This window comes from Tubulanus polymorphus, chromosome 12, assembly GCF_964204645.1.
Source record: "Tubulanus polymorphus chromosome 12, tnTubPoly1.2, whole genome shotgun sequence".
NCBI classification, from domain to species: domain Eukaryota; kingdom Metazoa; phylum Nemertea; class Palaeonemertea; order Tubulaniformes; family Tubulanidae; genus Tubulanus; species Tubulanus polymorphus.
In genome coordinates, this window is record NC_134036.1 from 22,802 (window position 1) to 35,153 (window position 12,352).

General features: G+C 43.9%; 1 protein-coding gene across 1 annotated transcript; it reads left to right on the plus strand.

Moving 5' to 3' along the window:
• Positions 1–122: 122 nt before the first annotated feature.
• Positions 123–3,452, plus strand: LOC141914022 (NADH dehydrogenase [ubiquinone] flavoprotein 1, mitochondrial-like). Its single transcript, XM_074805265.1, has 12 exons — positions 123–245; positions 372–442; positions 573–656; positions 738–886; positions 968–1,166; positions 1,279–1,383; positions 1,604–1,729; positions 1,803–1,868; positions 1,945–2,111; positions 2,228–2,436; positions 2,514–2,623; positions 3,087–3,452. The coding sequence occupies exons 1-12, from the start codon at positions 200–202 to the stop codon at positions 3,168–3,170; spliced, it is 1,416 nt and encodes a 471-aa protein (XP_074661366.1). The 5' UTR covers positions 123–199; the 3' UTR covers positions 3,171–3,452.
• Positions 3,453–12,352: the final 8,900 nt, after the last annotated feature.

Consider the following 12,352-nt stretch of genomic DNA (forward strand, 5'->3'; position numbering starts at 1 on the left):
AAAGGTTTGTTGTCGCAAAATTATCGGACAAGGTATCCAAAGTTTATCGTAAAAGACAAGACCTTAAACGAAGTGAATTCATTAACAAAGTCATTGGAAAATTAGCTTTATCGGATTAACAGTGAGTAAAAATTCCCAATAGATGGCGCCACGGTTGATGTGAACTGTTTTGTAACTATTTTATGTAATTTCGTGAATTATGGCGTCTCTAGCGAAAGTCTCGCAGAATATTAAAACTTCTCTGTGTAAGTAACCAGTGATTTAGTTTATTGATTATTGATTTGTGGAAATTAAAGACTCGCGAATTGAGAATTTACTGAAAATCCCCGATATTACTTTAATAAATTCAATTCAATGTTGGTTTATTACAGGTCGGTCACAGATTACTCAGATAACAGCTTCTTGTGTTTGCAATGCATCAACTGAAGCGAAACCATTTCGGGTAAGAAACAAAACAGAAGAATTATTGTTCATTATTTTCCTTCAACAGCCCCGGCTCAGCTGTGATGTGTGTGGCAGCAGGGACTGTGTGTCATGTGTGACCTCTGTGACTGAGTTGTTTAATTTTACAGAATTCTCCGATGAAAGATGACGAACGAATATTTACTAATCTGTACGGACGTCATGACTGGAAGTTGAAGGGAGCTATGGCTCGGGTAAGTGCTCCCCTGACCCTGAACCCCCTCCCAACCCCCCGTATCACACATCTGTTTGTATGTATCTGTGATCTGTTGTAGGGAGATTGGTATAAAACTAAAGAGATAGTTCTAAAAGGTCATGATTGGATTCTGAAGGAGATTTCGGCCTCTGGATTACGAGGTCGCGGTGGAGCCGGCTTCCCGACCGGGATGAAATTCGGCTTCATGAACAAACCGGACGATGGCAGGTTAGTATTGGAAACTGTCACTAGGTGGCGTTGTTGTTGAGACGAGGATTGATATCTGTATGATGTGTTAATCTCGTGTAGGCCGAAGTATCTGGTAGTGAATGCCGATGAAGGTGAACCTGGAACGTGTAAGGATCGAGAGATCATGAGGCACGATCCTCATAAACTCGTTGAGGGATGTCTGATCTCAGGCAGGTCAATGGGTGCACGCGCTGCGTATATATATATACGTGGAGAGTTTTATAACGAAGCATCAAACATGCAACTCGCAATTAACGAGGTAATTAACTCACTAATCATCCTCCTCCTCCCTCCTCTCATTCTCCTCTCTCCATCTCTCCCCTCTCTCTTCTCATTCTCTGTGACTGATAGTTTTAATGTATTTATTGTAGGCGTATGAAGCTGGATTATTGGGTAAAAATGCTTGTGGAACGGGCTATGATTTCGATGTATACATGCATAGAGGAGCTGGAGCTTATATCTGTGGTGAAGAGACGGTCAGTTTACTGTAATTTACATCTAATACTTTACTGAAGTTCAACAGTTTACTGTAATTTACATCTAATAGTTTACTGTAGCTTAACAGTTTACTGTAATTTACATCAGTTTGCTGTAATTTACATCGGTTTACTGTAATTTACAACAGTTTACTGTAATTTACATCTAATAGTTTAACTGTAGTTCAACAGTTTACAGTAGTTTTATGATGTATTGTAGGCATTGATTGAGTCATTGGAAGGTAAACAGGGTAAACCTAGATTAAAGCCTCCGTTTCCTGCTGATATCGGTGTATTCGGTTGTCCTACTACAGTAACTAACGTGGAAACAGTAGCTGTAACCCCGGTACAGTATCCCGTCCGTTTATCACTCACCGTCGCTATGGTGATCCCTCTAATAATATATTGTTGGTTTTTAGACGATCTGTCGTCGAGGCGGTGATTGGTTCGCCGGTTTCGGTCGCGAGCGTAACCGTGGTAACAAGGTAAATCCGATTGTTGTATAAAATACGTTATGTTTTCCGTGTATCTGAGTTTGTAAATACCCGATTCTCGTTTCAGCTTTTCAACATATCTGGACAAGTAAACAACCCGACGACAGTGGAGGAGACAATGTCTATACCCCTGAGAGAGTTGATCGAACGTCACGCCGGAGGGGTGATAGGTGGCTGGGATAATCTATTAGCTATTATACCTGGAGGTTCATCAACACCTCTTATTCCGAAATCGTAAGTTAAACTCTGTTCCACCACCGGCGCTCTACGTGTTAAACATCTATTTCAATTTCCTGTTCCCGATTAGACACAAGAAACCACGGTAATAACTGATATATCTATATTTGAAGGGTATGCGATGATGTTCTGATGGATTTCGATGATCTCGTTGAGAATAATACCGCTCTTGGAACGGCTGCTATTATTGTGATGAATAAATCGGCCGATGTCGTTGATTGTATTTCACGTTTGATAGATTTCTATAAACACGAGAGTTGTGGTCAGTGTACTCCATGTCGCGAGGGCGTCAGTTGGATGACTAAAGTCATGCATAGATGGGGTAAGTGTCGCCCTCTATAGGCGTATCTCAGTAAGAGAACGGATTTATTTGAATTGTTTTGATTGTTTTGATTGTAGTTAAGGGAAACGCTCGACCCGAAGAGCTCGATATGATGTGGGAATTGAGTAAACAGATTGAAGGTCATACGATCTGCGCGTTGGGTGACGGTGCCGCGTGGCCTGTACAGGTAATATTCATCATACAATAGTTATCAATCTCAAGATCAGCTCCGTCTCGACATTGTAAAAATTTCCCTCTCCAATTCCTGTCATGTTGCAACTGCATGGAACTCGCATGGATAAAATCTACTGGCCCCGAGGTATCAGTGAACACTGCTACAGGGGCTGATTTAGGGGTGGTCTCGGGGTCCGGACCCCTGCCTTCCTACTGACGTTGATGAAGATAGTTAAAACCTCTAATTTCTCACTCATCCTCTCGGAATTTGCCTATTTCGCATCGTCAAAAATATCTTAACCACCGAAGTTTAGACCCCACTGTTAATGGCTGCTTCATCTGAGAAATGCCTTGACCTCAGCCTACAGTTTTCACATTCACCTCTGTCGGTACTAATCTATAATATTGTATACAATCTTACAGCAATACTTCAAACGTAACTAAATTTATTGATTTCATGTATATATCTTTTTCAGGGATTGATCAGACATTTTAGACCCGAGCTGGAAGCTCGATTCCAGGCTTTCCACGAGCAACAAGCCGCAGCCGCTCGACAATAAATTAACTTAATTATCTCTTATATCGTTAATAATTGTTTGTTAATTAATCAAATAGATAGATGTCCTCTGTTTGTAAATATGGAAACTTTTCTCAATACCGGTAGATGGCGCACGAGTCGAAATTGCTGTGAACATTTCATCTGCATGTAAAACCGTAAGATTGCTTAGTGTTTGTAAATTCCAATAGATGGCGATTAAAACAACATGTCTAGTTTTAGCAGAGTTTACTCGGAATTTATCTTCGTTTTACAAATGTATGAATAAAAAGAATATGTGAAAGTGTGCAGTAAAAAATGAAGAATATGTTTGTTTATTTCCTGAATTGAGGATAGAAAATTGTTACTGTCGACTCGGAGACCTCGACTATAGGACCACTGACATCACTAAAACATGTACGGATTAGAGGAAAAAGTCACTGGACTACAATATATAGAGCAGCCAAATACGAACTGACATTATCCCCTCCCCGCCCCTAGTAACAGATTGAGTTCCTCCACTCACGCTGCCGCCGCTCTATTAGCGGAAAACAATCAAATTAACGTCACCGCATGCTCGGTTTATTTTACGTTGATGCACCAACGTCAACTCGACCGACTACAACTGATAAATCACTCCAAATAATCCAGCTTCAACGTAAAACATCGGCGTCGTCGGCAGTAACGTAACTCTGCCGACGTTGTTGGCGTGTTTGTTGTGGTATCTGAAACGCGTTCCGGCGTTCGATCGATTAAGCGTTGTTGCTGCAGCGTTACGTTGACGCCGCCGTTGCCGCTCTGGATATAACGTTAGCGTTAAGTGGCGTACACCACTGTCGTCTGCGACGTCATTTTGTTTCAACGTTTCAAACATTGTTGCATTAATGAAACGAAAGTAGTTATTGTTGCCACCGACAACGAATTAGCTACTGACTCATCTACGAGATGAACGGATTACCAGAGAGCGGATCATCACTAATCCGATCGGATTAAAGGATTAACCCGGATTATCTACTACATATTATATGTAACAAGTTATATTATCAATTCACGCATATTTTGAATAAATCGTATTGAATTGATTGTTTGGGTAAGTGTTTGGTGTTGTCTGTGTTTTGGGAGTCTAGTCTGATAGGGGGACCTATCTCACTGAGGGAGGGGTGAGTCACTCAAGCCCGAGAGGGGACACTGCTCAGGGTCACTTCATGTCTGAGGAGGGGACCATCTTACTCAGGGTAGGGGAGTCACTGAGAGGGCACCTATCTAACTGGGGGAGAGGGTTGTCACCCGATTTCACTAGCTGGGGGGTTATCCTATCCAACTCGTCCTCTGGCTAATATATAGAGATACATATTATTTGTTCCTAGAACAATGATGATAACCTGGGGCCTGATACCTTATAGCACCGGCATCGATCAATGGATTATTATTACAAGAGATCAAATTTATCAATATCTTATTCAATAAACTGACCATCACTGATCACACCACTGACCACATCAGTAATCAATCAGTAATCAATAACATTACCCCACCACACGCGTCGCAGTGAACTGTCAATATTTCCGTGTTTCACCTGAGATTAGCCATGGTGTTAGATCACGTGTTCTCTAGGGGGCGCCTCATTCAGTCACGGCTTCCTGTCCCGGGGGCCCACGCGCGGGGTGTGTCAGTCCCTGCTGCCACACAGCTCTCATTCGATAGATATCATATTTGATAAAATAATCGCAATTGCTGGATCGCCCTCACACTCGAGTTCAACAGAGAGCCTATAACTGCTAGCTAGTGCCCGCCCATATATGGTCTTGATTTCAGGTTTCGTATTTCCAGAAAATACCAAACCAATAAATCTATAAAACAATAACATTAGAAGTACATGGATGTGTGGTACATGTTTGTAATCAATTTCTAACATCTCTCCCTCTCTCTCCTGTGTAAAGAGAGCTGAGAGGATTGTGAATTAGAAATATTACCGTGACGCGACCTTTAAACACACACACACTGAGGGATCATCATGCCCCGCAGCTATCATTGCCAGGGCGCGGTCAAAAATACCAATAACCGTTAAAACGAAGATCTGTGGGTCTTATATCGAACCGATGATAGGAGAGAGAGAGAGAGACGCCCAGAGCAGAGGCATTTTCTGTGGACATCAAAGTAATTTAACGTTTCACTTCAAAACTGTACATACTCCACCATTGAGAGATCGGTCGCCTGACCTGTGGATGCAAACAATCTTTAAACTTAAAAAGAGACAACCAAATATCATCAGCCAACCGGAACGGAATGCAATTACCGGCTTCAATCTGTCCCCGTACATATGGACCATCACCGGCTTCCATAGCGCCGCATCCATAACGACGCGCAACCTCGGGCTTCCATACCGCTGTCTCCACGTGGTCAAGATCGTCACCGGAACCCGGAAGAACCCGCGAATCTGCTGGTTGTGTTTATAGGATGATGAGGGGTCAGCCTGGCGATGACAAAACCCCTAAAACACGATAAACCACGCAGCACCGCCCAAACACAGAGCACGTGCTGTAAAACACATTTGAAATAACTGCTGTTTCCCGCCGCGCGACACAGTGTAGTAGTAGTTAGTAAGCCTCGCACGCTCTACCGACACACCCGACCCGCGAGGCCGCCGAGGAGAGACCACGTTACCGTAACTAAACCCCGTACCGTACCGGCGGAGTTTCACTAACAACCCGTCAGTGTCTGTGTCAGTCTGCAAAAACGGATCGTAGAACTACAGAATTGCAGGACTATTAGGCGATGAACCCAGCGGAGACCCATTCAGACCTTGAAACGACACGTAAGAGGAGAGAGTGTGGGTCTGTCCCTTCTCCCCAACCCCAGCGGCTTTCTCCCACTCTCTTCTCCTGGTGAGAAATAAAACTTCTGTTTATTGTCGTGATAAAATATTCAGCTCTCAGGCTGAGAATCAGATTTTCCTGCGTGGTTAGTTCACTATTGACTTTCGCCTGAAGGATTTCTACAATCCGTCTTTAACCTGTACGACTATTGTTATTCGATTGCCAGAGATCCCTCCATCGTGAAATATAGATAATTCAGCCGTGATGGGAACTGTCAATTTGATCTGGAAAAAACCGAACATTTTTAGCAGCCGGGTAACTTCGACAATTCGATCAGTAGCAGGCTTGTACCCCAGGCAAATCTGACATGGTTACAGGGTTGCTGAGCAACATGAATACTGAATTAAGACGGACAGCAGCAGCTGCAGTGGCGGTTAAAACAATGCTGCTATTATTTACTGATGAGTCTAGATATTTAGGCCTTGATTTTTCATTATTTGGCAGTATTTCCATCCCCTGCAGTCTCCTCTCTCTCTCCCTTCCCTCTCTTACAGGTTTATCATAGTAGGGAAAATACTAGAATATGAAACTAGCTTCATCAGTAGCACCAGCCTTCAGTACCATCAGCCAACCAGCCAGCCAGCCAGCCAGCCAGCCAGCCAGCCAGCCAGTCAGCCAGCCACCATCAGCAGCAGTACCAGCAGTAGCCTCCACCAGCCAGCTGTACCAGCAACACCACAGTACCAGCAGTGCCTCCATCAGCCACCTGTACCAGCAGCACCAGTACCTGTACCAGCAGCACCTACAGTACCAGCACCAGTACCTGTACCAGCAGCATCTACAGTACCAGCAGCAGCACCTGCACCAGTAACCTCCAGAGAGAGGAAAGAGAGGAATTATAGTCATTGGTTACAAATGAATTGATGAATCACAGATTTAAACAATATTGTCCTTATATTCTGAGCAACTCCTTCACCTAACCCCCCCCCTTCCGTGGCAGCATTGGATTCTTTAACCCTGCCCAGGTACCATTACCACACTTCCCCCGGGACACCTCCCCGTGGGACACCTCCCCCGGGACACCTACCCATGGGACACCTCCCCCGGAACACCTACCCATGGGACACTTAACCGTGGGACACTTAACTGTGAGACACCGACCCGGAAAGCTCCACCCCATTTCATCTTAGTATCAAAATGTCTAAACTTTATCAAAATGTATAAATATTTGACCTACTGTAGGATTATATTTCATTTATATCAGTTTAAAATGATTTGATGATTTCAGATTTACCCAACAGCAGCAGACGATCACGATGTGCAGATCAGTGCAGAATAACATCAACATGAACAGATATTAATTTACTAATTAACACGGGTGTTTAATTAGTGAATGATGGAACCAATGACAGTAGAAAGACGAGAGTCTCAGGGCAGTCACGGTCCAGGAGGAGGAACCAAAGCATTACTTATTCAAAAGGTTAGTGTATTATTAAACTAATCGTGATAGTATCTGAGATCGTGTAGGAATCATCAGGAGCTGCAGGAGAGAGCTGGGTAAAATACTGACCTGAGTCCCGGGACCTCGGTATTCTATCAGCTGAACTTATAATCATAATAACCTGACAAAGGCTGACAAACTTTTTATTTCAAAACCAAGAAATTACACACGCAGGCAACTGAGTTATGTAAAACGTAACTTCAGACTTAAAGCGGCCCCGAGCGGGCCACGCTACCGAGGCTCCACACTACCGAGGCGCCACGCTACCGAGGCGCCACACTGATAGCTGATAATCATTCAAATTCCATAGTGAGTGAAAACTACAATTGGAGGCTTTATAATTCGATTTAAAAAAAACATTGTAATTTTTGAATTCTAAGTTTTCAATTATGCAATTTCGCTTTAAGATTACAAGGATGAAAATTGTTCTGTAATTAACCCCCAAGACCTGCCACACTCCGCCCCCTATCGGAGGTCACATCAGCAAATTGTGATAACCAGTCAAGTCATATAAGCTTATATACACCTATCCTGAGATACCGGCGGCGTCTATACCGAGGTCCATGTAGTTGGATGTTAACAGTAAATCGCTATTAAATTCTATCAATAATAACACGATATATCAATTCGATATATCAATCTTTCATATATAACTTTACATCATTATCCTTTCAATTTGAGATACAGAAATGCGGAAGTCGATATCGTTTTAATCGTTCATTTCATCAACCGTTTGATGAGGATCCAGTTTTATAGATTAACAGGCGACATCGGCAAATATTTCCAATAACTTGAGAGGTTTTTAGCTTCAGTTTGAAACGCGATTCAATATCTCTCTCCTCTCGCGGCAGCCGCCCGCCCGCCCGCCGCGCGTGAAATCTATCACCATCATATTACCATTTGAATAGGAATTCTCTGCGCTGTTTTGTAAATCTTCTGTCGCTAATTCGGTTCAGTGACCGGTTTCCAGTTGTTCAGTGACCGGACATCAGGTCCGGTTTCCAGCGGTTCAGTATCGGCCAGTAAGTCCGGCCGGAGCCACTTGTCAATTCGACTCGGTGACTGGCAGCGGGTCCGTTCCCCAGCCACTTGTTAATTCGGCTCGGTGGCCGGCCAGCAGGTCCGTTCCCCAGCCACTTGTTAATTCGGCTCGGTGACCGGCCAGCAGGTCCGTTCCCCAGCCACTTGTTAATTCTGCTCGGTGACCGGCCAGCAGGTCCGTTCCTCAGCCACTTGTCAATTCGGCTCGATGACCGGCCAGCAGGTCCGGTCCTCAGCCACTTGTCAATTCGGCTCGATGACCGGCCAGTAGTTCGGCTGAAAGTCCAGTCCACGCACCTCACTCGCTTCACCGCTCGTGGGTTCGAGTCCCGAACTGCATTACATTTTTTTTGAATAAACTGTTTCATCTAATAAAATTGATTGAGGTGAATAAATCTCCGTCTGAACGTACTGCGCGCTGTCATACATTTAGATGTAATTATTGATTTTCTCTGTTTAAGAAGAAAGACAAAAACTGAGTCCTGTTTCATAGAATGGATTCATTCTGACAACAAAAAGCACTTTAAAACAGTCAGATCAGCGATCAATAAAAACTTCTTTAATTCAAACAATTACAGCAGGTTTGGTTCAGGTAACTATAGATACACGTACCGGGCGACCTGTGGCACGCGAGGGTCATTAAGTAGTGGCGGCCCTGGTACGCGAGTATAGATCAGCTCGGACTGCGGATTGTTGGTAATTTCGACAAACATGTTTATAATGTTCGTGTTACTCACAAGAGGCACATTTGCGCCGACTATACCGGTACCTCTCACTAACTACATATGAGGAGACACAAACCATGTCCATTAGGTCGTAAAATACTCCAGCATCACCAGCAGTACCACCAGACTTACCAGACCCGATCGCAAAGTGTGGTGGTTACTGTAAAAATCATCAACATCACTGAATTATATCATATAAACATCGTGTATTCCATGAGCTGCTGCTGCTGCTGCTGCTGCTGCTGCTGCTGCTGCTGCTGCTGCTGCTGCTGCTGCTGCTGCTGCTGCTGCTGCTGCTGCTGCTGCTGCTGCTGCTGCTGCTGCTGCTGCTGCTGCTGCTGCTGCTGCTGCTGCTGCTGCTGCTGCTGCTGCTGCTGCTGCTGCTGCTGCTGCTGCTGCTGCTGCTGCTGCTGCTGCTGCTGCTGCTGCTGCTGCTGCTGCTGCTGCTGCTGCTGCTGCTGCTGCTGCTGCTGCTGCTGCTGCTGCTGCTGCTGCTGCTGCTGTTGCGAGTATTCAGGATGCATCGCCAGGACAACACTGTAAAACCGCCATCAATATTCAACGGCCCAAAAACACCCGGCAGCAGAGTGTCATCATCTTTATCTTTTCTGGGAAATCATGGCTTCTTATCCGTTAACTTTACCAGCAGGTACTGACAGGAAGTGCACCATTGTACCGGATGTGACATTGTACATCACCTAGGTTTCAAACGATCAAACTGTCGCTATTGTTGTACGTGGGAAAAACAACTTCCGAATTTCTGAATTCATCATCAGTTTCTTTCGTCTACAGTTCTACATTCGGTTCCACAGCTGATTCCACAGCTGATTCCACAACTGATTCCTCAGCTAGTTCCACGGCTAGCCCGTCGTAAGTCATAAGTCATAAGTCAGAGACTTTGTAGTCACTGGCGCGTCGACGTATTTTGGGCATTAAATCGGTTTTATGGAAATTTGTAGAGAACGGTTTTGTATTTGATTTGTAACGGTCTCGGGGACTGATGAGGATGATCCGGTGTATAGTGTTACCACGATCTTCATTCATTCATCTATGTTCACTGATATAACTGAGTATTTCTGTTAGAATCTCGCTCCAGTGAACAAGTGGTTTAAGTGCTGTTTCTACAACTCGCATTCATTTTCTCGAGTGACAACTCTGTTCAAGGTTATGAAAATCTGTTGTTTTTTTATGCTTCACACTCGAAATTCGAACACTAAGCAATTCTTACTGGAATTTCACACTTCAGACACCCGCCCTCTCCGCCCTTTCCGCCCTCACCCCTCTCCGCCCCTCCCCGACTCCGCGGTAAGAAATATGAGTGAATCTGTATTAAAAGCGTGTGTTCAGGAATGATAACTATGTCTTCTAATGAGTCTTTAACATTTCACGCATTTATTGCCAGAAGCTGCAAAATCGATCTTTCACAATTATAGAAAATTCTTTGTTTAAAATGATATGAAGCTTCAAGCGATGTAAATTATTACAGGACATTTATTTAGTAATTCGTTGAATTCAATATAAAAGTTAGAATAGAAATAGTTTATCGTTTATCGTTGGAATCGTTGTAGTTTTAGCTGCTGCTGCTGCTGCTGCTGTTGCTGCTGCTGCTGCTGAAGTGAAGGATGCAATAAGCAAAGGTAAAGCTGGAGGCGAACCCTTTACGAGAGACGTTATCAAAAGCGTTGAAGAGTCATTGACGATTGTATTAGCAAACGATATATCTGAGACTATTGAGATATCGAGAAGACAGGTCCGAGAGCTATCTCACAACTAGTGATTAGTACCTTATTTCACGACAGTTGAAAGGTGAACGATGTCAATAATAGGTGGTTCGTGCTCGACCAGCAACAGCGGTGACACCTGGCGCAGCATTCCGAATTCAATGTCATTATTCATATCTTCCTCACGAGATTCTGAAGCCTATTTCCCAAGTTATTGGAAGACGATTCACTGACGAAATAAATCAATTCAAATCCTTCGTTCAGAATTAATGAAAAACTGCGTCCGCAGACGAGCGACATTCCAGCATCATCAACCGTCCTCCCCATCCTCCGCAGCATCATCAACCTCTCTCCATCCTCCTCATTTATTCATATCCACTTCTGGACATGAATTTTTAAAATGCATCCTCATCGGGGACCAGCTCAAGAGAGTCCATCAGGGACCAGTTCAAGAGAGTTTTACATGTGTATCGTAAATTGCTGCCCGCAGCAAAAGGCAGATAAAGTTTATAAATGTGGCGCAGTATCGATCCGAACGATTTAATTAGCCAGCTCCACCCTCCTGGGAGGTCGCCTCCGACCGTATGTACAATCTGCCGCGAGTGTCTTCATTACCGCAACACCATCATCCATTAATAACCGGAAGTTCAAGGTCATTATACGGATAGTTAACGACCGATTTGAAGCTGTCAGAGAGAGTGGGAGATTCATCTTCAGTCGCCGGATTAAATAAGATTCAATTTCTATGAATAATCTCTCACACGGGGTAGGGGGGGGATTGTCGGGTCTGGTATAGGCACGAGGCTATAAAACTGCTGGATATATTTATTCTATTAGCTGATACGAATGATATAAACATTCACTGAACTCTCTCCCCAACTACTAGACCTACTTCTATATACATACAGTATCTGCAACTAGATTTCTAATAACACGATCGAATTTTCGATACGCTCCGACTAAGATTGTGTCAGTACTTAATTATCTAGTTATTGATTCAAACTGCGGCAATCGAGTATAGTCGTGTGTTTATGCGTTAATAGCCGCACTACTGCTGCTTGTGTGTGTATCATTGCGCGCCGGTAATTAGTCATTGATCGTTTGGTGTTTACCGGTCGATGACCTTCACCTTTATCGTAGAAAAGCGGATTAGTATGTTTTACGTTCGGTGTATGAGAAACAGTGTGACGTCATCAGCTGTATAGTAATTTGCAACTCCCCGCTAATGGTAATGAACATGTCATCTATTAGCTTACACTGCTGTATGTGAGGGATGTATGACCTCATTGCTATCAACCAAAGGCTCCCTTCTTCGTGGACATGCCGCTTCACATCCAGATCCCTTGGTGAACTTGGTAAAATAGATGGTGCTGTCCTCCTTGTAATTTGTACTGAAAGCTCTC

Excerpts from the sequence above, each read along its gene's own strand:
- LOC141914022 (XM_074805265.1), top strand. The coding sequence starts at position 200 with ATGGCGTCTCTAGCGAAAGTCTCGCAGAATATTAAAACTTCTCTGT. Across the intron at positions 887-967 it reads AACAAACCGGACGATGGCAG|GCCGAAGTATCTGGTAGTGA; the intron begins GTTAGTATTGGA and ends AATCTCGTGTAG. Across the intron at positions 1,384-1,603 it reads ATATCTGTGGTGAAGAGACG|GCATTGATTGAGTCATTGGA; the intron begins GTCAGTTTACTG and ends GATGTATTGTAG.